Source organism: Ammospiza nelsoni, chromosome 10 (genome assembly GCF_027579445.1).
Source record: "Ammospiza nelsoni isolate bAmmNel1 chromosome 10, bAmmNel1.pri, whole genome shotgun sequence".
Taxonomy (NCBI): domain Eukaryota; kingdom Metazoa; phylum Chordata; class Aves; order Passeriformes; family Passerellidae; genus Ammospiza; species Ammospiza nelsoni.
The window spans coordinates 11,843,964-11,870,865 of NC_080642.1; the positions used below are offsets into that span (position 1 = coordinate 11,843,964).

The following is a 26,902-nucleotide window of genomic DNA, read 5'->3' on the forward strand; positions in this document are numbered from 1 at the left end:
ATTGTTTTATCTGGGGAATTGTCTTGCTGTTTGTGAAAGCTGCAAGATTACCCAAACTGCAGAAGTTTGCAGTTGTACTGAGCATCTCTTTGCACTCAGGGTGATGTTGTTCATTGTGGGCTGCCTTTTCTTGGAGCCTGGTGGGTGCATTGACAGGATTTGGTGGAACACTGCCCAAACCATAAGGTGAGAGTGTGAGGAGAAGCAGCAAAATCCATCAGTTTCTACACTCTGCACTTCTGAGCATTTCTAGGAAATGCTGGCAAGACCTGAGACCTGCTCAAGTTGCCATGGAATAGAGTCAAGGCTGTTCTTTTCCCAGCCACTGAGAGAAGAGCCCTGTGCTGTGGGGCAAACCCAGCACAAGCACAGTGTGTCCCTAAAAAGAATGGAATTTGTAGGACATTAAACAATCTGAATGTGGTGCAAATCAGAGGATGAAAACCTGGGCTGATTCAGTACAAGACAGGGAATCCCCAGCATTGTGCACCCCTGAGCCTGGCTCAGGGGCCTCACCTGGTCTTCTTCATTCTGTTTGTAGGTGGGGTAATGTAAATCTAATCCATCAAGTTGGTGCTATAAAGTTTTTTGCATTTACACCAGGCTGTTTGCACTGGCCATTTACATCCTCTCTGGGTTTGGTATTGGTTAACTGGTACACAAGCCAGACTTTAAACAGAGGTTGCTGTTTTACAAGATGATACCCTGCCACATGTATGGGAGCAGTGTCATGTGGAAGGGGCTAACAGTGGGCTTGTTAGCTAAAGGAGCGAGAAGAAGCTGAGAAGTAAGAAGAAGCTGATAAAGAGCTTTCTCTAAGGCTGTAACCAAAGAAATTGAGAGAAGAAAGGTAAGAGTACTTTGTAGCTAGACAAAGCATTTTTAGAAAGTTAGGTGAAGTCACTATAACTTTTCACTAATAGCACAGTATTGACTTATTGTAGCTAATAGTTAAGGTAGAAGAAAAGTAAACAATTAAAAAATGTATAAAAGATCAGCCATGTTCACTAATAAAGTGTTGCCAACTGAGACTACTTGTAGTCTCTCCTTTGTGTCGTGACCGCCTCGACTGCGACAGTGTCAGGGTTGTTGCCTGCCACGGAACAGAAGCACCCCTTGAGGGCAGGGGCATCTGGCAAAGAGGGGGTGGCCCAACTTCCGTGGTGGAAGGACCAGATTTTTCATCCAGCGGTGGTTTTGGCAACCTCGAGAGAAGAGCCTGGAGCAGGCGGCGGGTGTGCCCCGAGGGGCTGGATCCGGGGTAAAGCCGGCAGTGAGCCCGGCAGGGAACACCCAAGCGCCCTGTGCTCCCTTTTTATAGCGGCTAGAGGGGACTTTGAGCCCGGCCACGGCAGCAGCGGGACAGGTGCTGAGGTGAGCGGGGCTCGGGGGATGCGAGCGGGCGTTCCCAGCAGGACGCGGCCCCTGCAGGCTCTGCCGGGCGGCCGCAGGTGCCGCAGGGCCCGGGCCCGGCCGGGCAGCGCGGGCAGCCCCGGGGAGCCGCGTCCCGGCAGCGGAGCGGGCCCGGGCCGGCCCCGGCGGAGCCCCGAGCGGAGCGCGGCCGGGAGGGGAGCGCGGGCACGGCGGGCGGGCGGGCGGGGGCAGCCGGGCACGGCGGCAGCAGCCGGACGCCCGCCCGGCCCGGCCCGGCCCCGGGCGGATGCGCTGCCTGCGAGCGGCGCCCTTCGCTGCCTCGCCCTGCGCCGGCGGGCGGCAGCGGCCCCGAGCCGGCTCCGGCCCGGCCCCGCTCCGGCAGCCGCTGCCCTCGGCGCCCGCCGCTGACACCCTCCGTGCCTGCGCTCCCGCCAGCTGCCCCTGCACAGCCCTCGCCTGCCCGCTGCGCTCTGCCCTGCGCTCAGCCAGCCCGGCTGCGCCTGCACCGCCCCACTGCGCCAGCCCGGCATGGGACAGGACAATTGCAAACCCCAGCCTGGAGACCTGATCGAAATATTCCGACCATTTTACCAGCACTGGGCCCTCTACGTGGGGGATGGATATGTCATCCATGTGACAGGTAAGGCTTGTGCCACCTGGCAAGGTGCGGAGTGAGTGTTGGGATGCCCCAGGAGCCCTGTCTCCCTCCCTGGGCCCCTGTATGTGTAGCTGTTCTTTCCAGGAGCAGTCAGAAACCCATGTGAGGTCCTGGAGGGGCCAGAGAGGGCCTGCCTGACTGCCTTATCTTCTCCTTGGCTTCTGCAGATGAAGCCTCATCCATTTTGCTTAGCAGCTCTTCAATACGTGCCACAAGAGCCAAGGTGAAGAAGGAGGTCCTGAAGGATGTGGTGGGAAATCATAGATGGCGTGTCAACAACAAATATGACCGCTCCTGCACTCCTTTCCCTGTGGAGGAGATAATCCGGCGTGCCGAGCTATGCATTGACAGGGAGGTGCCATACAATGTGCTTAACAGCAATTGTGAGCACTTTGTGACAATGCTTCGCTACGGAGAAGGAGTCTCAGACCAGGTGAGTGTCACGGAGTGAGCCCTGGGTGCCTCCCAGAGCAGCTCCTGGCTGCTGGCTGTGAGCCGGGCACTGGGACACAGCCTGCAGCCTGCAGGGCACAGCCTGAGTGTCTCTGAGGCAGTGCCCTCTCCCTGAGTGCCACCTCCTGGGGGGACAAACCTGGCTGCTGCCCCTTCTGATAATGGGGCACATGGCTTTCAGTGATTTGTTTTCCCCTGAATATCCCTACCTTTTCTACATTATCATCTTAGAGCATTGTAAATATTAATGCCCCTCATGTTTCCAGCCTGTTTTGTTTTCTCTTTTATAGGTCAGTAAAGCAGCTACTGGTAGTGCTGCAGCAGCAGTAGGAAGTATCGTTCTTGCTGGAGCTGCTCTTGTTGGGATGGCATTGTCTGAGAGCACATCCAGGAGATAGTACCACTGGTGGACTCTCAGGCAGAGCTCAGACCCGGTCAGTCAGAGTCCCTGGCCACAGCAGTCACTGGCCAGCTTTTACAACACCTCCCATTAAGGCTTCCTTGCAATCCTGCCACCCTTGCTGCAAACAGTAAGCAATCCTTAATAAAATGTCTGCAATACAAAATTGTATTGCCCTAAAATCCTCTTTTATCTGAATATTGTTTTGTGTGCAAGTTCAGCAGTCCAACCTTGCTTCTCCCTGATATCCCATTGAGAAACAAAGTCAGTGATTTACAGGCATGCTCTAATTTTGGTATGATGGAGTTTTACTCACTTTTTCCCTGGCTACAAAGTGTACACTTCCCAGGCTCTTCTGACTTTCTTTGGGAGCAGCAGACTGCCCAGTGTGGGGAGGTTTGACAGGAAAACCAGTGGGGTCTCTCTCAGCTGTTTATTCCACTGTGCCATTGAAGTTTTCTCCCATCATCCTGTAAGTGCAGTGGTTGCTGGCATTGGACCTGAATAAGCATGCCAGGGGATTTTTTATCGTCCCTTCCAACCCAACCCATTCTAGGATTCTGCTCTTTCAGTTTCCAAAAAAACACTGAGGCTTAAAGAATTGCAAGGGCAGCAAGGGGACTTTGCCTGCCAGAGCTGGGGCAAGGTCAGTTCAGTGACCAAATGTTGATTCCAATGCATTCACAGTCCCAGCACCAGATCAATCTTCCCCCAGCCAGCAGGAAGGCAAAGCCAGGGTCCCTGCAGTGCTGGGGCTGAGGGATGTGCAGAATGAGCTGTGCAGCACCTGTGCTTCATCTCCCAATGCACTGAGCCACACCATTGCCTTGTCACAAAGTTGATGTGTGCCTGGTCTTGGGAGAAAACTCTTCAGGCTGAGTGTGCTTGATTGTCCTTTACCTGGAGCATCTGCCTGGAGTGTTTGGAAGCAGGTGAGCTGCATCCCACCTGTGAGACACAGAGTCTGTGCTGCTTTTGTTACAGGCAACTGCCTGGCCTGCAGGGACAGGTGAGAGCAGAAGAGCTGTGTGTGAGAGGCTGGTTGGTTTTGTCTGCTCTGAACAGGTTGTCCGGGTTTAATCCCAGCCAGCAGCAAAGCACCGGGTGCCCCTTGCTCACTCACTGCCCTGGCAGCCCCATCAGGGAGGGAATCAGAAGAGATGAAGGGAAAAAATTGTGGCTTGAGAAAAAGATGGTTTAGTAGGTTAACCCAAAGCTCTCCATTAGAGGACTGCAAAGGAATTAATTAATTCACTGCTTTTCCAAACAACAGTTTTACCATGCTCAAAATAACCAAGTCAAGCATTATTTTTTTTTTCTGCCCTTCAGTATGATTTCTGAGTAAAGACATTGGCTTTAATTCAGGAGAACACATCATAATGAAACTAAAAATGAAGTTTGTTTTTTAATTCCTGGAAATGGCATTTCATGGGCAAACTATTTAGATTATACAGTAACCTGGGAAAGCTTTCTGCTCTCAGAGCATTCTCTCTGCCCACCCTGACAAGGGAGAGCTGTGTGAGGGCAGCATATGGACCTCTTACATCTCTGCTTCATCCTGGAATACAAAAGAACTGGCATTATTTTATCTGGGGAATTGTATTGTTCTTCTTGAAAGCTGCAGCATTTCACAGAATGAAGAAGTTTGCAGATGTACCATGCTTGTCTTTGCAGTCAGGACGATGCTGCATATTATGGGATTAAGGGCTGCCTTTCCTTGGAGCCTGGTGAATGCATTGACAGGATTTGGTGAAACACTACCTGAAGGATTTGGTGAGAGTGTGAGGAGGAGCAGCAAAATCCAGCAATTGCTGCATTTTGAGCCTTTGTAGCAGCTGTTGGCAAGGCCCAAGATCCTCAGTTGCCATGGAATAGTCCAGGCTGTTTTTTTCCCAAGACCAGAGAGAAATGTCCTTGGTTGTGGGCAGGGGCACAGCCTTTCCCTAAACGGAAGGGCTTTTGTAGACATTTCAAGCATCTGAATGTGGTGCACACCAGAGGATGAAAACCTGGGCTGATTCAGTGTAAACCAAAGGAGCCGCTGCATTGTGTAACCTGGTCCCCTTGTCTGTGTTTGTGGGGGGGTTAACATAAATCAAATCCATCAGCTTTTTCTGCAAAGTCTTTGGTGTTTACCTGAGGCCATTTGGGATCTCTCTGCAACATCCTCTGCCATTTTTGGTAGCAGCTGATAGACTGGTACCCAAGGCAGGTTTAAATCATGATCCCGTGTTTGTTGTTCTGGAGGAAAATGCATCCAGCAGAGTTACAGAGTGCAGGGTCAGGGCTGTCCCATCACTGGATGGAAAGATGACTTAAGGATAGAGTCTCCCCATAATGAGGTGGTGGCCACACTTCCTCGATACCAAGATGACATTTTCAACTCGACGGCTGTATTTGGCACTACACTAGGGAGCGGAGCCTTGCCGCTGCACGGGATGGGTGGTGCCAGACGTGCAGCTGCGGGGCCAAGAAGGGCAGTGACCGCCCAGCGATTGCGCAATTTTCCCATCTTTAAAGCGGTCCGGGAGCCCGGCCGCGGCAGCAGCGGGACAGGTGCTGAGGTGAGCGGGGCTCGGGGGATGCGAGCGGGCGTTCCCAGCAGGACGCGGCCCCTGCAGGCTCTGCCGGGCGGCCGCAGGTGCCGCAGGGCCCGGGCCCGGCCGGGCAGCGCGGGCAGCCCCGGGGAGCCGCGTCCCGGCAGCGGAGCGGGCCCGGGCCGGCCCCGGCGGAGCCCCGAGCGGAGCGCGGCCGGGAGGGGAGCGCGGGCACGGCGGGCGGGCGGGCGGGGGCAGCCGGGCACGGCGGCAGCAGCCGGACGCCCGCCCGGCCCGGCCCGGCCCCGGGCGGATGCGCTGCCTGCGAGCGGCGCCCTTCGCTGCCTCGCCCTGCGCCGGCGGGCGGCAGCGGCCCCGAGCCGGCTCCGGCCCGGCCCCGCTCCGGCAGCCGCTGCCCTCGGCGCCCGCCGCTGACACCCTCCGTGCCTGCGCTCCCGCCAGCTGCCCCTGCACAGCCCTCGCCTGCCCGCTGCGCTCTGCCCTGCGCTCAGCCAGCCCGGCTGCGCCTGCACCGCCCCACTGCGCCAGCCCGGCATGGGACAGAAGAATTGCAAACCCCAGCCCGGCGACCTGATCGAAATATTCCGACCATTTTACCAGCACTGGGCCCTCTACGTGGGAGATGGATATGTCATCCACCTCACATCTGTAGGTAAGGCTGTTGCAGCCTGGCGAGGTGCAAAATGGGTGTTGGGATGCCCCAGGAGCCCTGTCTCTCTCCATGGGCTGTGGATGGTGGAGTCTGTGTGTAGCTGTCTTTTCCAGGAGCAGAGGAAACCCATCTGATGTCCTGGACGGGCCAGAGACGGTCTGCCTGACTGCCTTATCTCCTCCTTGGCTTCTGCAGATGACGAATCCTCATCCCTTTGGCTTAGCAGCTCTTCAATAGGTGCCACAACAGCCAAGGTGAAGAAGCAGCGCCTGAAGGAGGTGGTGGGAAATCATAGATGGCGTGTCAACAACAAGTATGACCGCAAACGCACTCCTCGGCCCGTGAAGGAGATCATCCATGATGCTGAGCAATGGATTGACAGGGAGGTGACATATGATGCGCTTACCGACAACTGTGAGCACTTTGTGACCGAGCTCCGCTATGGAAAAGGAGTCTCTCGCCAGGTGAGTGTCACGGGGTGAGCCCTGGGCGCCTCCCAGAGCAGCTCCTGGCTGCTGGCTGTGAGCCGGGCACTGGGACACAGCCTGCAGCCTGCAGGGCACAGCCCAGTGCCAGCCGTGGGCTCCAAAGCAGCGCTGCCTCCCCAGAGCCCCTGGCCCTGCAGGGTCCCTGTGCTCTGGCTGCACCCTGGCAGTGCCCTCTCCCGGGGTGCCACCTCCTGGGGGGACAAACCTGGCTGCTGCCCCTTCTGATAATGGGGCACAAGGCTCTCAGTGATTTATTAACCTTCATTATCCCTGTCTTTTCTATATTATCGTGTTGAGGGAGGCAGGGTTGGTGTACAAATATAAGTGCTCATCATGTTTCGAGCCTGTGTTTTGCTTTCCCTTTTATAGGTCAGAAAAGCATTTGTTCGTGGTGTTGTGGCTCTGGGATTGGCTCCCTTTGCTGCTGCTTTTCCTGCTGTTGCTGCTGTTGCTGCTGCTGGTGCTGGTGTTTCTGCTGTTGTTCAGAGGGCATTGTCCTAGGGCAAATCCAAGCGGTCATACCACTGATGGGCTGACAGGAAGAGCTCAGAGCAAGGCAGGGAGAGCTCCTGGCCACAGTGGTCACGGCTCAGCTTTTGCTACACACACCATTGTCGCTATGGGACACGAAATAAAACGATGCGTACACGCAACTCTCCAAGGTAAAAAAGAGGGTGTTTAATTTCTGACGCCAACTTTTATAGATTTCCAAAAGTGACATTCCAATGACACTGGACAAACCAACAGTCCATCAAATTTCCCCGACTCCATTAAAGAATGCAGAACAATAATTTATTGGCATGAAGTGCTGGAGAAAGTCCGTTACAAGAATGTTAACATCAGAAGGCTTAGAAAAACTACAAAAAACAGGGCAAAACACCATCAAGGCTTCCTAGCAACTATGCCACCCTTGCTGTAAACATTAAATAAGCCTTCATAAAATGCCTGAAATCTGCACTCATATTTCCTTGAAATTCTCATTTTTCTATTTGAGCATAGCTTTGTTTGCAAGTTTAAAAATTCAGCCTTGCTTCTCCCTGCCATCCCAGTAAGGAATAGCAAGTCAAAATTGTCACCATTCAAGGTGATCCTCAGCAGCTCAAGCCTGCTTGCAACATGAGTTTTTATTTTATTGTGTGTGATGGTTTTTGTGGTAATCTGGGAGAAACTGCAAGCAAGTTTTATCCATTCTTTCCCCATCCCACACACCTCCCCTCGAGTGCTTTGCCGAGCACTGGGGCAGACTTTTCCTCCTGATTTGATCATCTAGATCCTAGGGGCTCATTTTGTGTATCACTGCAATAAAAAGGACTGCTGAGGTTTTACCGGCTGAGTCTTGGTGTTCTGGTACAAAAGATAGAAGTCTGCTAAAGAAGGCAGGAACCTTCCTGGAAGAGAAAGAAGACCCCCTCCTCCAGGGGATTAGGACTTCGAAAGTACGGGACTTTCAAGCAGAAATGAGGGAAGATGAATCAGAATTTTTCACTAGAAAAAGTTCAGCCCAGCGCGGCCAAGAGCTCCACCCGCGGAGCCGCAACCCGCGGAGCGCCGCTGTCCCTGCGGGGCGGCTGTGCCGGGGCTGCGGGGCCGGGGGAGCCGCGGGGAACCCGCGAGGGAGCGGCGGCGGCGGCACCGGCTGGGAGCGACACAGCGACACAGCGACACAGCGAGCAGCCACCGCCACAGCGCGGGACGGCACACGGACACCGACACACGGACACAGCGTGGGGCCGGCACACAGACACCGACACCCACACAGGGTGGGGCAGGTACACCGAGCAGCCACCGCCACAGCGCGGTGCTGAACCGCACACAGACACCGACACACGGACACCGACATACGGACACAGATACACGGACACAAACACACGGACACCGACACACGGACACAGACACAGCGGGGCCGGCTTACGGCGCAGCCCAGTCCCGGCACAGAGCGCAGCCCTGCCCGCGGCACCGCAAGACGGCTCCGATTCCCCCGAGCGCAGGACAGCACCAACAGCCACTAAACTGCCAAAACCCCCATTCCCCTCCCCAAACCATTCCGTTGATGTGCCAGGGATATCAGCCCCTTCCCTTACAGGGCTCATTCACCTGCCATCCATCTCCACGCAGTCATCCTCTCCTACTCCCAGAGTCTTGACCAGGACAAGGGGAAAAATTCCCCTAGAAGCCTAAACCCGTAAGAGTGGGAAAGCCCTGGCTGCCAGGTCTGCAAAAGGACAGGCAGGGAATGTGCTGTGTCTTGAAACCTTAGGCAGCTTGTGCTGCCCAAACTGAGCAGCTCCTGGGAGCTGGGGAGATGGGAAGCAAGGGCAGGTCTTACAGGCTGTATCCTCCTGTGTTTTATAGGGGCATTCTGATTTTGGTGTTTTGCTCAGTTTTTCCCTGCCTACAAACTTTTCCTTTCCCTGGCTCATCTGACTCCCTTTGGCAGCAGCAGACACCCAGTATGGGGATGTCTGACAGAAAAACCCCAGGTGCCTTTCTCTCAATCAACTCTTTCTTACCCCGTGCCATCAAACTTTCCCACTTCATCCCTGTAAGTGCAGTGATTGTTGGCCTTGAACATGAATAAGCCTGCTAGGTGATTTTTATGATCTCTTGCAACTCTCCACCCATTCTAGGATTCTGCTCTTTGAGCTGCCAAAAGGTACTGACGGGCTTAAAGAATTACAAAGGCAGCCAAGAGCCATTGACCCTCGGACCTGTGGCCATTCTCTCTCCAGTGACCAAATGTTGATTCCTGTGCATTCATAAGCATTCTAAAGCACCAGATCAACCTTCCCCCAGCCAGCAGGAAGGCAAAGCCAGGGTCCCTGCAGTGCTGGGGCTGAGGGATGTGCAGAATGAGCTGTGCAGCACCTGTGCTTCATCTCCCATTGCACTGAGCCACACCATTGCCTTGTCACAAAGCTGCTGTGTGCATGGTCTTGGAAGAAAACTCTTCAGGCTAAGTGTGCTTGATTGTCCTTTACCTGGAGCATCTGCCTGGAGTGTTTGGAAGCAGGTGAGCTGCATCCCACCTGTGAGACACAGAGTCTGTGCTGCTTTTGTTACAGGCAACTGCCTGGCCTGCAGGGACAGGTGAGAGCAGAAGAGCTGTGTGTGAGAGGCTGGCTGGTTTTGTCTGCTCTGAACAGGTTGTCCAGGTTTAACCCCAGCCAGCTGCAAAGCACCGGGTGCCACTCACTCAGTCACTGCCCTGGCAGCCCCATCAGGGAGGGAATCCGAAGAGATGAAGTGAAAAAGTTGTGGCTTGAGAAAAAGATGGTTTAGTAGGTAACCAAAGGTTCTCCATTAGAGGAACGCAAAGGAAGGAATTAATTCACTGCTTTTCTAAGCTGGGGTTTTACCACTGTCAAAAAACCAAAGTTGATCTTTCTTTTTATTTTTGTTCATTATGACATGTGAGTAAGACATTGGCTTTAATACAGGACAACACATCATAATGAAACTGAAAATGAAATTAGTTTTTCAATTCCTGGAAATGCAATTGAAACTTCTTTCATGGGCAAACTATTTATGTTATACAGTAACCTGAGTAGCCTTTCTGCTCTGAGCATTCTCTCTGCACACCCTGACAAATGAGCACCATGTGAGGGCAGCATACGAACCTCTCACATCTCTACTTCACACTGGAAGGCGAGAGTGTTGTAGTGTGAACTGGCATTAGTTAGTCTGGGGAATTGTATTGTTCATCTTGAAAGCTGCAAGATTTCCCAAACTGCAGAAGTTTGTAGCTGTACTGTGCTTCTCTTTGCAGTCAGGGTGATGTTGTTCATTATGGGCTGCCTTTTCTTGGAACCTGGTGGGTGCAATGACAGAATTTGGTGGAACACAGCCCAAACCATAAGGTGAGAGTGTGAGGAGGAGCAGCAGAATCCATCAATTGCTGCATTTTGAGCCTTTGTAGGAACTGTTGCCAAGGCCCAAGACCTGCGTTTGCCATGGAACAGAGTCAAGGCTGTTCTTTTCCCAAGGCTGGAGAGAAATATCCTTGGGTGTGGGCAGGGGCAGGGGCAGAGCCAGCCCTAAACAGAAGGGCTTTTGTAGACATTTCAAGCATCTGAATGTGGTGCACACCAGAGGATGAAAACCTGGGCTGATTCAGTGCAGGCCAGGGAAGCCCCAGCCTTGTTCACCCTGGTCCCCTTGTCTATGTTTGTGGGGGGGCTAACATAAATCTAATCCATCAGCTTTCTGCTGCAAAGTCTTTGGTTTTTACCTGAGGCCATTTGGGATCCCTCTGCAGCATCCTCTGCCATTTTTGGTAGCAGCTGATAGACTGGTACCCAAGGCAGCTTTAATCATGATCCAGTGGTTGTTGTTCCGGAGAAAATTTCATCCAGCAGAGTGACAGAGTGCAGGGTCAGGGCTGTCCCATCACTGGAGGATGGGAGGATGGGATGATGACTTAGGGATAGAGTCTCCCCATAATGAGGTGGTGGCCCCACTTCCTCGATACCAAGATGACATTTTCAACTCGACGGCTGTATTTGGCACTACCCTAGGGAGTGGAGCCCTCATGCAGCACGGGATGGGTGGTACCAGACGTGCAGCTGCGGGGCCAGGAAGGGCAGTGACCTCAGAGCGATAACGCAATTTCCTCTAAAAAACCTGTTTTTACTGGGAGTAGCGGGCCGGGAGCCCGGCCGCGGCAGCAGCGGGACAGGTGCTGAGGTGAGCGGGGCTCGGGGGATGCGAGCGGGCGTTCCCAGCAGGACGCGGCCCCTGCAGGCTCTGCCGGGCGGCCGCAGGTGCCGCAGGGCCCGGGCCCGGCCGGGCAGCGCGGGCAGCCCCGGGGAGCCGCGTCCCGGCAGCGGAGCGGGCCCGGGCCGGCCCCGGCGGAGCCCCGAGCGGAGCGCGGCCGGGAGGGGAGCGCGGGCACGGCGGGCGGGCGGGCGGGGGCAGCCGGGCACGGCGGCAGCAGCCGGACGCCCGCCCGGCCCGGCCCGGCCCCGGGCGGATGCGCTGCCTGCGAGCGGCGCCCTTCGCTGCCTCGCCCTGCGCCGGCGGGCGGCAGCGGCCCCGAGCCGGCTCCGGCCCGGCCCCGCTCCGGCAGCCGCTGCCCTCGGCGCCCGCCGCTGACACCCTCCGTGCCTGCGCTCCCGCCAGCTGCCCCTGCACAGCCCTCGCCTGCCCGCTGCGCTCTGCCCTGCGCTCAGCCAGCCCGGCTGCGCCTGCACCGCCCCACTGCGCCAGCCCGGCATGGGACAGAAGAATTGCAAACCCCAGCCCGGGGACCTGATCGAAATATTCCGACCATTTTACCAGCACTGGGCCCTCTACGTGGGAGATGGATATGTCATCCACCTCACATCTGTAGGTAAGGCTGTTGCAGCCTGGCGAGGTGCAAAATGGGTGTTGGGATGCCCCAGGAGCCCTGTCTCTCTCCATGGGCTGTGGATGGTGGAGTCTGTGTGTAGCTGTCTTTTCCAGGAGCAGAGGAAACCCATCTGAGGTCCTGGAGGGGCCAGAGACGGTCTGCCTGACTGCTTTATCTCCTCCTTGGCTTCTGCAGATGACGAATCCTCATCCCTTTGGCTTAGCAGCTCTTCAATAGGTGCCACAAGAGGCAAGGTGAAGAAGCAGCGCCTGGAGGAAGTGGTGGGAAAAAACAGATGGCGTGTCAACAACAAGTATGACCGCAAACGCACTCCTCGGCCCGTGAAGGAGATCATCCATGATGCTGAGCAATGGATTGACAGGGAGGTGCCATATAATGCGCTTACTGACAACTGTGAGCACTTTGTGACCGAGCTCCGCTATGGAAAAGGAGTCTCTCGCCAGGTGAGTGTCACGGGGTGAGCCCTGGGCGCCTCCCAGAGCAGCTCCTGGCTGCTGGCTGTGAGCCGGGCACTGGGACACAGCCTGCAGCCTGCAGGGCACAGCCCAGTGCCAGGCGTGGGCTCCAAAGCAGCGCTGCCTCCCCAGAGCCCCTGGCCCTGCAGGGTCCCTGTGCTCTGGCTGCACCCTGGCAGTGCCCTCTCCCGGGGTGCCACCTCCTGGGGGGACAAACCTGGCTGCTGCCCCTTCTGATAATGGGGCACATGGCTCCTACTGATTTATTAACCCCCATTTTCCCTGCCTTTTCTATATTATCATTTTGAGGGGGTCAGTGTTGGTGTGTAAATATAAGTGGTCATGATGTTTGAAGCCTGTGTTTTGCTTTCCCTTTTATAGGCCAGAAAAGCAGCTTTTGGTGGTATTGCAACTCTAGGATTGGCTCCCCTTGCAATTATTTTTCCTGTTGTTGGTGCTGCTACTGCTGCTGGTGCTGCTGTTGTTGCTGGTGTTTCTGGTGTTGTTCGGATGGCGTTTTCCGGGGGCAAATCCAAGCGGTCATACCACTGATGGGCTGCCAGGAAGAGCTCAGAGCAAGGCAGGGAGAGCTCCTGGCCACAGTGGTCACGGCTCAGCTTTTGCTACACACGCCATTGTCGCTATGGGACACAAAATAAAACGATGCGTACACGCAACTCTCCAAGGTAAAAAGATGGTGTTTAATTTCTGACTCCAACTTTTATAAATTTCAAAAAGTGACATTCCAATGACACTGGACAAACCAAGTGTCCGTCAAATTTCTCCTCCTCCATTAAAGAATGCAGAACAATAAGTTATTGGCATGAAGTGCTAGACAAAGTTCGTTACAAGAAGGTAAACATCAGAAGGCTTAGAAAAACTACAAAAAACAGGGCAAAACACCATCAAGGCTTCTTAGCAACTATGCCACCCTTGCTGTAAACATTAAATAACCCTTCATAAAATGTCTGAAATCTGCACTCATATTTCCCTGAAATTCTTATTTATCTATTTGAGTATAGCTTTGTTTGCAAGTTTAAAAATTCAGCCTTGTTTCTCCCTGCCATCCCAGTAAGGAATAGCAAGTCAAAATTGTCACCATTCAAGGTGATCCTCAGCAGGTCCATCCTGCTTGCCTCATGAGTTTTTATTTTATTGTGTGTGATGGTTTTTGTGGTAATCTGGGAGAAATTGCAAGCAAGTTATCCATTCCTTCCCCATCCCACACACCTCCCCTCGAGTGCTTTGCTGAGCACTGGTGCAGACTTTTCTTCCTGATTTGATAATCTAGTTCATCGAGGCTCGTTTTGTGTATCACTGCAATAAAAAGGACTTCTGAGGTTTTACCGGCTGAGTCTTGGTGTTTTTGTGTTCTGGTACAAAAGATAGAAGTCGGCTAAAAAAGGCTGGGACCTTCCCGGAAGAGAAAGAAGACCCCCTCCTTCCAGAGGATTAGGACTTCGAAAGTACGGGACTTGCAGGCAGAAATAAGGGAAGATGGATCAGTTTTTCACTAGGAAAAGTTCAGCCCAGCGCGGCCAAGAGCTCCACCCGCGGAGCCGCAACCCGCGGAGCGCCGCTGTCCCTGCGGGGCGGCTGTGCCGGGGCTGCGGGGCCGGGGGAGCCGCGGGGAACCCGCGAGGGAGCGGCGGCGGCGGCACCGGCTGGGAGCGACACAGCGACACAGCGACACAGCGACACAGCGAGCAGCCACCGCCACAGCGCGGGACGGCACACGGACACCGACACACGGACACAGCGTGGGGCCGGCACACAGACACCGACACACGGACACCGACACAGGGCGGGACGGCACACCGACACCGACACACCGACACCGACACACGGACACCAACACACCAACACCCACACAGGGTGGGACGGCACACAGACATCGACAATGGGTGGGGCCGGCACACAGACACCGACACCCACACAGGGTGGGGCCGGTACACCGAGCAGCCACCGCCACAGCGCGGTGCTGAACCGCACACAGACACCGACACACGGACACCGACACACCGACACAAACACACGGACACCCGCACACGGACACAGACACAGCGGGGCCGGCTCACGGCGCAGCCCAGTCCCGGCACAGAGCGCAGCCCTGCCCGCGGCACCGCAAGACGGCTCCGATTCCCCCGAGCGCAGGACAGCACCAACAGCCACTAAACTGCCAAAACCCCCATTCCCCTCCCCAAACCATTCCGTTGATGTGCCAGGGATATCAGCCCCTTCCCTTACAGGGCTCATTCACTCGCCATCCATCTCCACGCAGTCATCCTCTCCTACTCCCAGGGTCTTCACCATGGCAATGGGAAAAATTCACCAAGAAGCCTAAACCCGTAAGAGTGGGAAAGCCCTGGCTGCCAGGTCTGCAAAAGGACAGGCAGGGAATGTGCTGTGTCTTGAAACCTTAGGCAGCTTGTGCTGCCCAAACGGAGCAGCTCCTGGGAGCTGGGGAGATGGGAAGCAAGGGCAGGTCTTACAGGCTGTATCCTCCTGTGTTTTACAGGGCATTCTGATTTTGGGGCAATGGTGTTTTGCTCATTTTTTCCCTGCCTACAAAGCATTCCTTTCCCTGGCTCATCTGAATCTCTTAGGCAGCCGCAGCAGAGCCCCAGTGTGGGGAGGTCTGACAGAAAAACCCCAGCTGACTTTTTCTCAATCAGCTCTTTCTTCCACTGTGCCATCAGAATTCCCCACTTCACCACCGTATGTGCAGTGATTGTTGACCTTGGACTAGAACAAGCCTGCCAGGTGATTTTTATGATCCCTTTTCATCCCCTTCTCAACTCCTTCTAGGATTCTGTTCTTTGAGCTGCCAAAATACTGAGGTGCTTAAAGAATTAATAAGATATCAAGGGGACCTTGACCCTCAGAGTTGTGGGCATTGTCACTGTAGTGACCAAATGTTGATTCCTGTGCATTCATAAGCATTCTAAAGCACCAGATCAATCTTTCCCCAGCCAGCAGGAAGGCAAAGCCAGGGTCCCTGCAGTGCTGGGGCTGAGGGATGTGCAGAATGAGCTGTGCAGCACCTGTGCTTCATCTCCCAATGCACTGAGCCACACCATTTTCTTGTCACAAAGCTGCTGTGTGCATGGTCTTGGAAGAAAACTCTTCAGGCCAAGTGTGCTTGATTGTCCTTTACCTGGAGCATCTGCCTGGAGTGTTTGGAAGCAGGTGAGCTGCATCCCACCTGTGAGACACAGAGTCTGTGCTGCTTTTGTTACAGGCAACTGCCTGGCCTGCAGGGACAGGTGAGAGCAGAAGAGCTGTGTGTGAGAGGCTGGCTGGTTTTGTGTGCTCTGAACAGGTTGTCCAGGTTTAACTCCAGAAAGCAGCAAAGCACCAGGTGCCACTTGCTCACTCACTGCCCTGCCAGCCCCATCAGGGAGGGAATCCGAAGAGTTGAAGGGAAAAACTTGTGGCTTGAGAAAAAAAATTAATTCTTTGCTTTTGTTAAACATTAGTTTTTCTATGCTTGAAATAATCGAGCCATGAATTCCTGTTGTTTTTCTGCTCTCCTTTGTTATTGTATCCTTCCCAATACTTTTTAGTTTTAATACAGGAAAACATGATGTAACCAAACTGAAACTGAAACTCCTTCTTGGATTCCTGGAAATGCAATCAAAACTTTTTTTGCAGCTATACCATTTAGGTGGTTTTACAGCTGACCATGAGTACAGTCAAGGCTGTTATTTTCGCAAAAGCTGAAAAAAATATCAATGTATGTGCTCTGAGGCACAGCCAGGACAGATGCAGCCCCTCCCTAAAAGGAGGGGCTTTTGTAGGGATGTCAGCCATGTGAATCTGGTTCACATCAGAAGATGAAAACTTGGGCTGAAGCTGCAGCATTGTGCAGCTCAGAGCCTGGCTGTAGGGTCTCACTCACTCTCTTTATTGTGTTTGCAGGTGGGTTCACATAAATCTAATCTGTTGCAGACTAAATTGCTGCTAGTAAAGTCTGGGGTGAAGAAGCAAAAAAGGCTTTTGCATAGTATCCATAGATGTTTAATTCAGCCACACAGGGAGATGTTCTGCCCTCAGACCACGCCCCCCAAGGTCCCACTCTCTCCCCAGGGGCCTCCTGGCTGACCTTGCTTTCCGGGCAGTATCAAGGTGAAGCCCAATCAGGGAAAAGGGAGGGAGAGCCTCAGGAACACCTATGTTCAGGCATAGGAACAGGGGAAGGAGCCAATGGGGTGTAACTTAGCAGAAGCCCCTCCAGGGCCTCCACAACTCCCTGTTTTTCATATTATTAAGAAAGCTTTTCTGAAGGATCAACTGAATTAATTCAAAATGGCAAACACATTCAAAAGCACCTATAAGACAATTTTCAAAATGCAAGCAGTTCCGAGTCCCCAATGTCCAAACAGATTTTTTGGAGTGTCTTAGAGCTGGCAGGATAGATGTGGGGTTTTCTTGGCACAGTTCTTCAGGAAACTGTGTCAGGAAAAGATTTCTTCATCAGGGGCTGTTTCTCTGTCTCCTGTGGTAAAGTGGTCAGCTGTGATAGACTCTGCACAAGGCAGTGTAGGTGGTGGTGTGCCTGTTGGAAACTCCAAAAAGAAATCATTACTTTAAGAAAAAATGGTTACTTTAGGGAAACTTTCCTTTCTTTCCCTCCTAATCATGCTCCCTCTGGTATTACAAAGGAACTCTGGGGACAGGGATTAGTGGAGGGAGACCATGGGAGAGGGGAAAGGGTGGTAGGAATTTGTGGGAACATAAAAAAGGGGTAATAGGACAATGGAGTGGAAAAGGGGAAAGAGAGAGGGGGGCAGGAAGGCCACAGGAATTGGGGAAGGGTATTAGAAGAAGTGGGACTTACTGGACTGGAAGGTTCTTTCATTATCGACATGGGCTTTTGGATTCAGGACAGCTCACCTGTGTTCTGTGCTCTTCTTGCTTTTAGGCTGTTGCTGGGGCTTGATGGTTGCTGGTTTTGGGTTCTATTTCTTTGGTAGGTGTGTGGAGGACTTCTATGGCGTGGATAATATTTTGAAGGTTTGTAGTTTGGTGCATGTTTGCTACCTTGCACTGGAACTCCACCAGGTCCTGTCACATCGGCTGCTTGGAGGCCTTTTCTTCCTTGTATTATATTAAATTCCACAATTTCTCCATCTCCCAGACTGTGGAGGTGTTTCTTGGGATTATTCCTTTTTATAGCAGTCTGATGAACAAACACATCTTTGTTATCATTCCAGGTTATGAGACCGTATTTGTTTTTTACATTGAACCGTCTTACTGTTCCCAAAACGTTCATGGCAAGGACTTTTTTACCTGTGCCAGTGGGTTGGTGTTGGTGTTGCCGGACGTGTTGCTGGTGCGCTGCCGAGCGAAGTGCGTTCCGCTCCGGCGCTCAGGCTCGGCCCCCTCCCGGGGTCTGTCTCAGCTGGTGTCCGCGGGCATTGCCGGTGCGGGGCTCTCAGAGCGGTGGCGGTGGGCGGGGAGCGGCGGCTTCGCTGCCAGGGCTGCGGTTCTGAGCCATCCCCCGGCGGGGCTGTCCGCCTGCCCTGTGGGAGCGGCGCCCCGGGCCCGCCGGTTCCCTCGCCCGCCCTCGGCCCGAAGGAGCGCTGGACAGCGAGCGGCGGCCGGCTCGCCCTGGCCTTGCTGAGCGCCGGCGCGGCGGCCGCGGCTTTCCGCGGGGGGAGAGCCACGGCGGGGCACGGAGCGGCGCAGCCCTGTGCGAGGGGATACGGCTTAATATTACCGTCCCTAGCGCGTCTCACGGTGCTACAGCAATCGGGGTGAACACGTCCGTGGGAGGAGGCGCGGGGAGCAGAGCGCGGAAGGGGAGACCCCACGGCCCCTGCCATGCGGTCTCCAGCATCTTGGGCAAGGGGAGTACAGAACCTGGGGGAGTCTTTCCTTGTGACAAGGGAGGGGATGCAGGGGAACAAAGAGAGGAACGCGGAGGAGGGATTTTTAGATGGTGTTCATCCTCAAGATTCACAACGCATTTCATCATCATACTAAATAAAGGACGGAATTCTGTGTTAGTTTTTGACCTTTCCCAAAGTACTTCCAAGAATTCATCGGTTAGGACTAAGTTCCGGAAAATATAAGGAAAATGCTTAAATAACCACTGTACAAAATACTTTAACTCCTCCTCTGAAAAGAAAAAATTTTCTTGAAGAAAGGACTTTTCAAGGTAGAGGTAAACTTCTTGTTGTGCATGGGTGAGTGTTGTCTCCATCTTAGCCCAGTCTCTTCCCAACACCTGAGAGTACAAGGAGGAAGGAACTAAAATTTCAAACTCACCACACTGGGGTAAGAAAATTCTCGGGGTGGTCTAGGGCAGATGTTTTCCAGGAGAAGAGGTCTCAGACTAATCTGGAGGCCCCATGTTTAGGGTACCATTTGTTGCAGCCTGAATTGCTGTTGGTAAAGTCCAGGGTAAAGAAGCAAAAAAGGCTTTTGCATAATATCCATAGATGTTTAATTCAGCCACACAGGGAGATGTTCTGCCCTCAGACCCACACCCCCCAAGGTCCCACTCTCTCCCCAGGGGACTCCCGGCTGACCTTGGTCTCTGGACAGTATCAAGGTGAAGCCCAATCAGGGAAAAGGGAAGGAGAGCCTCAGGAATACCTATGTTCAGGCATAAGAACAGGGGAAGGAGCTAATGGGGTGTACCTTAAGAGAAGCCCCTCCAGGGCCTCCACACTCATCTAGGCTTTTTGCTGCACAGTCTTGGGCATTTGTATGGGGCCTTTTTCAAATCCCTCTGCAGCATCCTCTGCCATTTGTGGCATCAACTGTTTGACTGGTACCTGTTAAAAATACATATTATAATATTGGCCTTTTGCAAATGTTAAACTGGATTTTATATGTGTGATGTCAAAATAACTTTGTTATAAAGATATACTTTTTATTTCTCTTGTTAATTAAACTTAGACATATTAGTGAAATAGCTATATGGGTGTTAAAATGCCTGCTTGGATGAGATAAAATCCAATTAACATAGGATGAGGACACTTGGTACAGATAAGCCAGCTATCAACACTCACAGTCTGAAGACAGTGTGGAGCAAAGCCTAAAATGGAAATGATAAAGAGAAGGAGCCAAAACCACAGCCAAGAAACATGCATGCTCTAATAAAGAGGACCCAAGGAGGGGCCATGTAAAATATTTTATGGAATATGTAAACTAGTTTATGGATATGTATAAGGGTCTATAAATATGCAACAGGCTGATGTAAAGAGAAAAGGTATTCAAGGGATATTCCCAAAGCTCACAGTGCGCTCTTGGCTGAGTGCCAAGATGCACCCGGCCATAATAACCTTTGCTGTATGGTCCTTTTCTCCTGTTGTCCTTTATAAATCTTGTAACTTTTCACTAAAGAGTGAATGTATTTTTCACAGTACCCAAGGCAGGTTTTAAACAGCATTCAGGGGTGGTTGTTCTGCCAGGAGATGTCCTGTGGAATGACAGGGATAGTGCTGTTGCCCATCACTGGACAGGAGGATCATCTGGGGACAGAGGCTCACTGCAATGAGGAGGTAGTTCGGCTTCCTCAGGTACAAGATGAGATTTTCCAATCAACAGGAGTTCTTTGGCACCAAGACTGGAAGCGGAACCCTCTTTGGAGTAGGGGTCGAGTGTGATGGAACGGGCCGGCTCCAGAGCGGTGCTAGCAGTGAGCCCGGCAGGATTCACGCAATTTCTTCTGCCATGAGTTTATAATGGGAGCAGCGGGCCGCGAGAGAGCAAGGCAGCAGCGGCACAGGCACTACCCTAAGATAAGGAGACCTCCCGCTGCACGGGATGGGTGGTACCAGACGTGCAGCTGCGGGGCCAGGAAGGGCAGTGACCGACAGCGATAACGCAATTTCCTCTAAAAAACCTGTTTTTACTGGGAGTAGCGGGCCGGGAGCGCGGCCACGGCAGCAGCGGGACAGGTGCTGAGGTGAGCGGGGCTCGGGGGATGCGAGCGGGCGTTCCCAGCAGGACGCGGCCCCTGCAGGCTCTGCCGGGCGGCCGCAGGTGCCGCAGGGCCCGGGCCCGGCCGGGCAGCGCGGGCAGCCCCGGGGAGCCGCGTCCCGGCAGCGGAGCGGGCCCGGGCCGGCCCCGGCGGAGCCCCGAGCGGAGCGCGGCCGGGAGGGGAGCGCGGGCACGGCGGGCGGGCGGGCGGGGGCAGCCGGGCACGGCGGCAGCAGCCGGACGCCCGCCCGGCCCGGCCCGGCCCCGGGCGGATGCGCTGCCTGCGAGCGGCGCCCTTCGCTGCCTCGCCCTGCGCCGGCGGGCGGCAGCGGCCCCGAGCCGGCTCCGGCCCGGCCCCGCTCCGGCAGCCGCTGCCCTCGGCGCCCGCCGCTGACACCCTCCGTGCCTGCGCTCCCGCCAGCTGCCCCTGCACAGCCCTCGCCTGCCCGCTGCGCTCTGCCCTGCGCTCAGCCAGCCCGGCTGCACCTGCACCGCCCCACTGCGCCAGCCCGGCATGGGACAGGACAATTGCAAACCCCAGCCCGGCGACCTGATCGAGATCGACCGGCCACGTCATAAGCACTGGGCCCTGTACATGGGGAATGGATATGTCATCAATCTGACACCTGTAGGTAATGGTATTGCAGACTTGGAAGGTGCAGGGTCCTTCTCGGGTGCTCCCAGAGCCCTGTCTCTCTCCATGGGCTGGTGGTGAGCCCTCTGTGTGTTGCTGTCCTTTGCAGGAGCAGAGGAAACCCATCTGAGGTCTTGCAGAGGCCAGAGAGGGCCTGTCTGCTTGTTTTATCTCCTCCCTTCTATTTGCAGGAAAACAACTCCTTAAGGCTGGAATGCACACTGTGCCAGTATTCATCAGAAAGGTGAAAAAGCAGCGCCTGGAGGAGGTGGTGCAAAAGAATGCATGGTGTGTCAATAACGAGTCTGATCAGTACCACTGTCCTCTCCCAGCGGAGGAGATAATTTGTCGTGCTAAAAATTATATTAACAAGGATTTCACATATCATGGGTTTGGTAGCAACTGTGAGCGCTTTGTGAAAAAACTTCGCTATGGAGAGGCAATCTCAGACCAGGTGAGTGTCACGGGGTGAGCCCTGGGTGCCTCCCAGAGCAGCTCCTGGCTGCTGGCTGTGAGCCGGGCACTGGGACACAGCCTGCAGCCTGCAGGGCACAGCCCAGTGCCAGGCGTGGGCTCCAAAGCAGCGCTGCCTCCCCAGAGCCCCTGCCCCTGCAGGGTCCCTGTGCTCTGGCTGCACCCTGGCAGTGCCCTCTCCCTGAGTGCCACCTCCTGGGGGGACAAACCTGGCTGCTGCCCCTTCTGATAATGGGGCACATGGCTCTCGCTGATTTACTGTTCTGATTATCCCTGCCTATTCTCCATTACCATTCCTTGGGGCTAAATGAAAGTGCTCCTCATGTTTCCAGCCAGGGTTTTGCTTTCCCTTTACCTGCCAAGATAGCAATTGTTTGCATGCTTGCAGTAGGATCTGTGCTGTTGCCTTCACTGTGTGGGTGAGCTTGCTGGGGCTGAAGTCCAGAGAGAAAGAGAGCACTGATGGGCCATCAGGAAAAGCTCAGAGAAAAACAGATTCTCTGGCTGCACGGGGTCTCTGCCCTGCTCTTACCACCCTTATAGAAAGTATAAAATGAAAGCTTTAATAAAATGTAAAAACTCAAGCTCATCATGCCTAGAATCTTCTTTTCTATGAATATAACTTTGTGTGCAAGTTCAGCTTTCTGGCCTTGCTTCTCCCTGCCATGCCACTAAGAAATACCAAGTGATGCATATCATCATTCTAGGTGATTCTCAGAAACACTGGCCTGTTTGTCACATGTGCTTTTACTTTTTGTCTGTGATGAGTTTTGTGGTAGTCTGCCAGCACTGGAAAGCAAATTTTGCTTTCCTTATATTGCCATGTCCCCTTCAGTGCTTTGCTGAGGACTGGTGCAGGCCTTCTATCACCCTTGTTTTATCGGTAACACCCTACTGGCATGGTCTATGGAAAAACTGGTTTTAACCCTAACTTTCTCAAAAAGTAAACTAAATTTATTGCTCAGTGTTTACTGTGTGTTTTCCAGCTGAGGGCTTCTATAGGTAGTGAATTGCAAATTCTTGACATGACAGAAGAAGAGGACTCCCCCAACCCTGGAGATATGATTGAGATCAAACGAGGACCTTATGAGCACTGGGCCCTCTATGTGGGGGATGGATATGTCATCTATTTCACACCTGTAGGTAAGGCTGGTGCTGCCTGGCAGGGTGCAGAGAGGGTGTTGTGGTGCTCCAGGAGCCCGTTCTACCTCCACGGGCAGCTCCATGTGGACCCTGTGGTGTAGATGAGCTCTCCAGGAGCAGTCTAAAAGCCATCTGAGATTTTGCAGGGGTAGGGAAGGTCTGCCTATGTACCTTATCTCCTCCCTGCCTTCCCCAGATGAAGAAGCTACAACACTGTCAGCCAGCAGTGGGTCAATACTCACCAGAAAGGCCAGAGTTCAAAAGGAACTCCTGAAGGTGGCCAGAAATGACTGGGCTGTCAACAACAAGTGTGATGGTTTCCGCACGCCTCTGCCCGTGGGGGAGATCATCTGGCGTGCTGAGTGTTGCATTGGCAAGGATGTGACATATGATGTGCTTGGTAGATGCTCTGAGGAGTTTGTGACAAATCTCCGCTATGGTGGCGAGGTGAGTGTCACAGGGTGAGCCCTGGGTGCCTCCCAGAGCAGCTCCTGGCTGCTGGCTGTGAGCCGGGCACTGGGACACAGCCTGCAGCCTGCAGGGCACAGCCCAGTGCCAGGCATGGGCTCCAAAGCAGCGCTGCCTCCCCAGAGCCCCTGCCCCTGCAGGGTCCCTGTGCTCTGGCTGCACCCTGGCAGTGCCCTCTCCCTGAGTGCCACCTCTTGGGGGGACAAACCTGGCTGCTGCCCCTTCTGATAATGAGGCCTGTGCCTCTCACTGATTTATTTACCCTGAATATCCCTGCTTTTTCTCCATTACCATTCCTGGGGCTAAATGAAAGTGCTATTTGTGTTTCCAGCCTCAGTTTTACTTTCCCTTTACCTGCCAAGATAGCAATTGTTTGCATGCTTGCAGTAGGATCTGTGCTGTTGCCTTCACTGTGTGGGTGAGCTTGCTGGGGCTGAAGTCCAGAGAGAAAGAGAGCACTGATGGGCCATCAGGAAAAGCTCAGAGAAAAACAGAGATTCTCTGGCTGCAAGGAGTCTCTGCCCTGCTCTTGCCACCCTTATAGAAAGTATAAAATGAAAGCTTTAATAAAATGTAAAAACTCAAGCTCATCATGCCTAGAATCTTCTTTTCTATGAATATAACTTTGTGTGCAAGTTCAGCTTTCTGGCCTTGCTTCTCCCTGCCATGCCACTAAGAAATACCAAGTGATGCATATCATCATTCTAGGTGATTCTCAGAAACATTGGCCTGTTTGTCACATGTGCTTTTACTTTTTGTCTGTGATGAGTTTTGCGATAGTCTGCCAGCACTGGAAAGCAAAATTTTGCTTTCCTTATATTGCCATGTCCCCTTCAGTGCTTTGCTGAGGACTGGTGCAGGCCTTCTACCATCCTGCTATTATCAGCCATGTTCTACTGGCTCTTTCTATGGAAAAACTGGTTTTAAGCTTAACTTTCTCAAAAAGTAAACTAAATTTATTGCTCAATGTTTACTATGTGTTTTCCAGCTGAGGGCTTTGTTATGTGGAGAAATGCACGTTCTTAATAGGGCGGAAGACAAGGACTTCCCCAACCCTGGGGATCTGATCGAGATCAAACGAGGATCTTATGAGCACTGGGCCCTCTACCTGGGGAAAGGACATGTCATCCATGTGACAAATGGTAAGGCTGGTGCTGCCTGGGGGTGCAGAGGGGGTGTTGTGGTGCTCCAGGAGCCCATTCTACCTCCATAGGCTGCTCCTTGTGGACTCTGAGTGTGTAGATGAGCTTTTCAGGAGCTGTCTAAAAGCCATCTCTGGTTTTGGGGAGGGGCAGAGAGGGTCTGCCTATGTACCTTATCTCTTCCCTACCTTCCCCAGTTCAAGGAGACACATCCACGTCACCCAGCAGTGGATCTGTATTTCTCAGAAGAGCCATAGTGAGTAAGGAGGAGCTGGAGATGGTGGCCGGAAATGATACATGGTGTGTCAACAACAAGTATGATTGTTACCGCTCTCCTTTCCCGATGGAGGAGATCATCCGGCGTGCTGTGCCATATATTGACAAGGAGCTGCCATATCGTTTGTTCCTCAAGAACTGTGAGCACTTTGTGACCATGCTGCGCTATGGAGATGGGGTCTCTGAGCAGGTGAGTACCAGGGGTGAGCCCTGGGTGCCTCCCAGAGCAGCTCCTGGCTGCTGGCTGTGAGCTGGGCACTGGGACACAGCCTGCAGCCTGCAGGGCACAGCCCAGTGCCAGGCGTGGGCTCCAAAGCAGCGCTGCCTCCCCAGAGCCCCTGGCCCTGCAGGGTCCCTGTGCTCTGGCTGCACCCTGGCAGTGCCCTCTCCCGGGGTGCCACCTCCTGGGGGGACAAACCTGGCTGCTGCCCCTTCTGATAATGGGGCTGGTCTGACCCAGATTCAATTACCCTGATTATCTTTGCCTGTTCTCAGTTATCATGTCTGGGGGTAAATATAAGTGCTTATAATGTTTCTAACCTCTGTTTTACTTTCCCTTTACAGGCCAAGGCAGCACTTCAAAATATCAATTCCATTTCTTCTGTAGTGACGGCTGGGGTAGGATTTGTCAGTCTTGCGGTTGCGGCTGGTATTCCTGTGGTTGGTCTTCCTCTTTTGGCCTCTGCTGCTTTTGGGGCTGTTGGTGGTGGTAGTCTGATTGCCACTATTGGTTTAACTTCCAGCAATATTGCTCGTTCTGTCTCTTTTGCCCAATTTCAAAAGGCAGGGAGATATATACTAGAACAGAGTTGCTGTTAGGAAGAGTTCAAACAAGGCATGGAGTCCCTGGTCACTCTTCAGCTTTTGCCACAAGTGTAATGAACGCTTACTAGCAACTGCTGAGATAATAAATTCAAGGACTTATTGAAATGTAAAAATCCAAACTCATCTTGCCTAAAATTGTCTTTTATCTGTTTGAGGATAGCTTAGTGTGCAAGCAGTTTCTCCTTAACTACCCTCTTCCGCCTGCCTAATACACTGACTTCTTTCTCAAGGGTTTCTTTTTCCAGGTCTCCCAAAGCCCCATTTTACAGCAAACCCTCTTCCTGGGCCTCCACCAGCCAGCTAGGGAGCACTCAGACCCTTCTAGCTCCCTTTCTTCTTTTGGAAGAAGTGAAGTTGTATCATGGGGCTTTTTTCCATCTCTCAGTGTCCCTACAGTCAATCTCTACCCTGACTGTAATTTTACAGTTTTTCAGATCCTTTTCAACTTGAAGCCCTGTATGGCCTTTCTCCCCTGCTGAGTGATACCAATAAAGATAAAAACCTATGGTGAGAACCATGTACTGATAAACAGTGAGGATGCAACAATGACCCAAAATAGCAGAATGGTACCAACAAACTGAATCAGGCCTGAAATAGTCAGGTGTTCACAGCAAAGGAAGGATCTCAACCTTCCCTGCTCAAAACAGAACACAAATCCTACTTACAGCTACAGTACTGTGGGTTTAGTGCTGCAGATGGTTTCTGGGTTTAGGATCTATGTTTAGGTTCTCTCAGAAGAGTAGAAAGAAGTTCACATTCCATAGACAAATATTTTTGCCTTAAGGTATTGCAGAGCTACTTAACTACCCTTCATCTACAGCAGTTTGTTTCTTTTGTTTGATTCTGCAGCTACAATTTTAACACCCACATTAAACTGCTGTTGTTTTTACATTACCGATTTGCTCAACAGTTCCGGGAATCAAGCACATTTCTACACAAACAGGTAATAATCTTCACATGCATTTTGATAAAAGGCATTGTTACTGGCTGCTCCATGACTGTCTGCAGCATCTGGATTGAAAGTTAAGGCAGGCAAATCTGTTCTGTGGTGACCATTATGTTTTGCCCTTTCACATGGTTCCACTTCTTTACCTGATCGAGAAATATTAGCTACCATGCACAAAGCTCTCCTAACATCCTAGCACAGAAATTTGAGGGCCAAACCCAATTCAAACCCCCAGACTTCTATATTTTCTGCAGTTCCTGAGGAATTAAGTTTGGTTTGTCAGCATGTTTGAGAGCTGTGCACTCCCACTTGCAACTGCATGCACCTCAGAGCTCAGAGCAGGCAGCAGGACCCCGTGAGCAAACTCACCTGATCTGCTCCAGCAAACAGTGCAGGCTGAGGGCTTGGGAGGTGAAAGATGAGGTCAGACACCTCCTGTTCTAGCAGTGATATCACTGCATGTATCACTTTCAAAGCCTGAAATCCATGGCATTCACAATGTGGACAAATATCTTTCCCACCTCATAATTAATAAATAATGAACTCTTGTTCTTCCAGAAAGGTGTCATGTCTTGTTTATGCTTAAAATGCTATATCCATACTTAGTGAGAACCATGTTTGGGGGAGAAAGCTTTGCTCTGGGGGACCTGGAGGAGTATCTTTGGGGTCAG

At 52.9% G+C, this 26,902-nt stretch overlaps 4 protein-coding genes and 1 long non-coding RNA gene across 7 annotated transcripts; 4 read left to right on the top strand and 1 right to left on the bottom strand.

The window, feature by feature from the left end:
• Window positions 1–1,299: 1,299 nt before the first annotated feature.
• LOC132077812 (uncharacterized) lies at window positions 1,300–26,792 on the top strand. Of its 2 annotated transcripts, none has more exons than XM_059479710.1 (6): window positions 1,300–1,374; window positions 20,745–20,955; window positions 21,149–21,411; window positions 24,031–24,184; window positions 24,382–24,650; window positions 25,025–26,792. In XM_059479710.1, exons 2-6 carry the CDS (start codon window positions 20,838–20,840, stop codon window positions 25,277–25,279), a joined length of 1,059 nt encoding a protein of 352 aa, XP_059335693.1. In that variant the 5' UTR covers window positions 1,300–1,374; window positions 20,745–20,837; the 3' UTR covers window positions 25,280–26,792. The 2 variants fall into 2 exon arrangements, with proteins under 2 accessions (XP_059335693.1, XP_059335692.1); XM_059479709.1 differs by lacking the exon at window positions 1,300–1,374 and adding an exon at window positions 20,224–20,309.
• On the top strand, window positions 1,661–3,067 carry LOC132077816 (phospholipase A and acyltransferase 1-like). Its single transcript, XM_059479717.1, has 3 exons — window positions 1,661–2,014; window positions 2,200–2,465; window positions 2,776–3,067. Exons 1-3 carry the CDS (start codon window positions 1,903–1,905, stop codon window positions 2,881–2,883), a joined length of 486 nt encoding a protein of 161 aa, XP_059335700.1. The 5' UTR covers window positions 1,661–1,902; the 3' UTR covers window positions 2,884–3,067.
• On the top strand, window positions 5,392–13,734 carry LOC132077813 (phospholipase A and acyltransferase 4-like). 2 transcript variants are annotated; one of them, XM_059479712.1, is made up of 6 exons: window positions 5,392–5,449; window positions 5,885–6,095; window positions 6,291–6,559; window positions 11,702–11,912; window positions 12,108–12,376; window positions 12,770–13,734. In XM_059479712.1, the coding sequence occupies exons 2-6, from the start codon at window positions 5,978–5,980 to the stop codon at window positions 12,938–12,940; spliced, it is 1,038 nt and encodes a 345-aa protein (XP_059335695.1). In that variant the 5' UTR covers window positions 5,392–5,449; window positions 5,885–5,977; the 3' UTR covers window positions 12,941–13,734. The 2 variants fall into 2 exon arrangements, with proteins under 2 accessions (XP_059335695.1, XP_059335696.1); XM_059479713.1 differs by lacking the exons at window positions 5,392–5,449; window positions 5,885–6,095; window positions 6,291–6,559 and adding exons at window positions 10,356–10,440; window positions 11,098–11,266.
• LOC132077817 (uncharacterized) lies at window positions 16,386–18,005 on the bottom strand. The gene is made up of 3 exons (XR_009419115.1): window positions 17,681–18,005; window positions 17,285–17,570; window positions 16,386–16,956 (listed from the first exon to the last, which is right to left on the bottom strand). It is a non-coding gene; the product is annotated as an uncharacterized LOC132077817 (long non-coding RNA).
• LOC132077359 (phospholipase A and acyltransferase 1-like) lies at window positions 22,457–23,039 on the top strand. Its single transcript, XM_059478975.1, has 2 exons — window positions 22,457–22,574; window positions 22,771–23,039. Exons 1-2 carry the CDS (start codon window positions 22,457–22,459, stop codon window positions 23,037–23,039), a joined length of 387 nt encoding a protein of 128 aa, XP_059334958.1.
• Window positions 26,793–26,902: the final 110 nt, after the last annotated feature.

Excerpts from the sequence above, each read along its gene's own strand:
- LOC132077816 (XM_059479717.1), top strand. The coding sequence starts at position 1,903 with ATGGGACAGGACAATTGCAAACCCCAGCCTGGAGACCTGATCGAAATA. Across the intron at positions 2,015-2,199 it reads ATATGTCATCCATGTGACAG|ATGAAGCCTCATCCATTTTG; the intron begins GTAAGGCTTGTG and ends TGGCTTCTGCAG. Across the intron at positions 2,466-2,775 it reads GAGAAGGAGTCTCAGACCAG|GTCAGTAAAGCAGCTACTGG; the intron begins GTGAGTGTCACG and ends TCTCTTTTATAG.
- LOC132077813 (XM_059479712.1), top strand. The coding sequence starts at position 5,978 with ATGGGACAGAAGAATTGCAAACCCCAGCCCGGCGACCTGATCGAAATA. Across the intron at positions 6,096-6,290 it reads CATCCACCTCACATCTGTAG|ATGACGAATCCTCATCCCTT; the intron begins GTAAGGCTGTTG and ends TGGCTTCTGCAG. Across the intron at positions 12,377-12,769 it reads GAAAAGGAGTCTCTCGCCAG|GCCAGAAAAGCAGCTTTTGG; the intron begins GTGAGTGTCACG and ends TCCCTTTTATAG.
- LOC132077812 (XM_059479710.1), top strand. The coding sequence starts at position 20,838 with ATGGGACAGGACAATTGCAAACCCCAGCCCGGCGACCTGATCGAGATC. Across the intron at positions 21,412-24,030 it reads GAGAGGCAATCTCAGACCAG|CTGAGGGCTTTGTTATGTGG; the intron begins GTGAGTGTCACG and ends TGTGTTTTCCAG. Across the intron at positions 24,651-25,024 it reads GAGATGGGGTCTCTGAGCAG|GCCAAGGCAGCACTTCAAAA; the intron begins GTGAGTACCAGG and ends TTCCCTTTACAG.
- LOC132077359 (XM_059478975.1), top strand. The coding sequence starts at position 22,457 with ATGACAGAAGAAGAGGACTCCCCCAACCCTGGAGATATGATTGAGATC. Across the intron at positions 22,575-22,770 it reads CATCTATTTCACACCTGTAG|ATGAAGAAGCTACAACACTG; the intron begins GTAAGGCTGGTG and ends TGCCTTCCCCAG.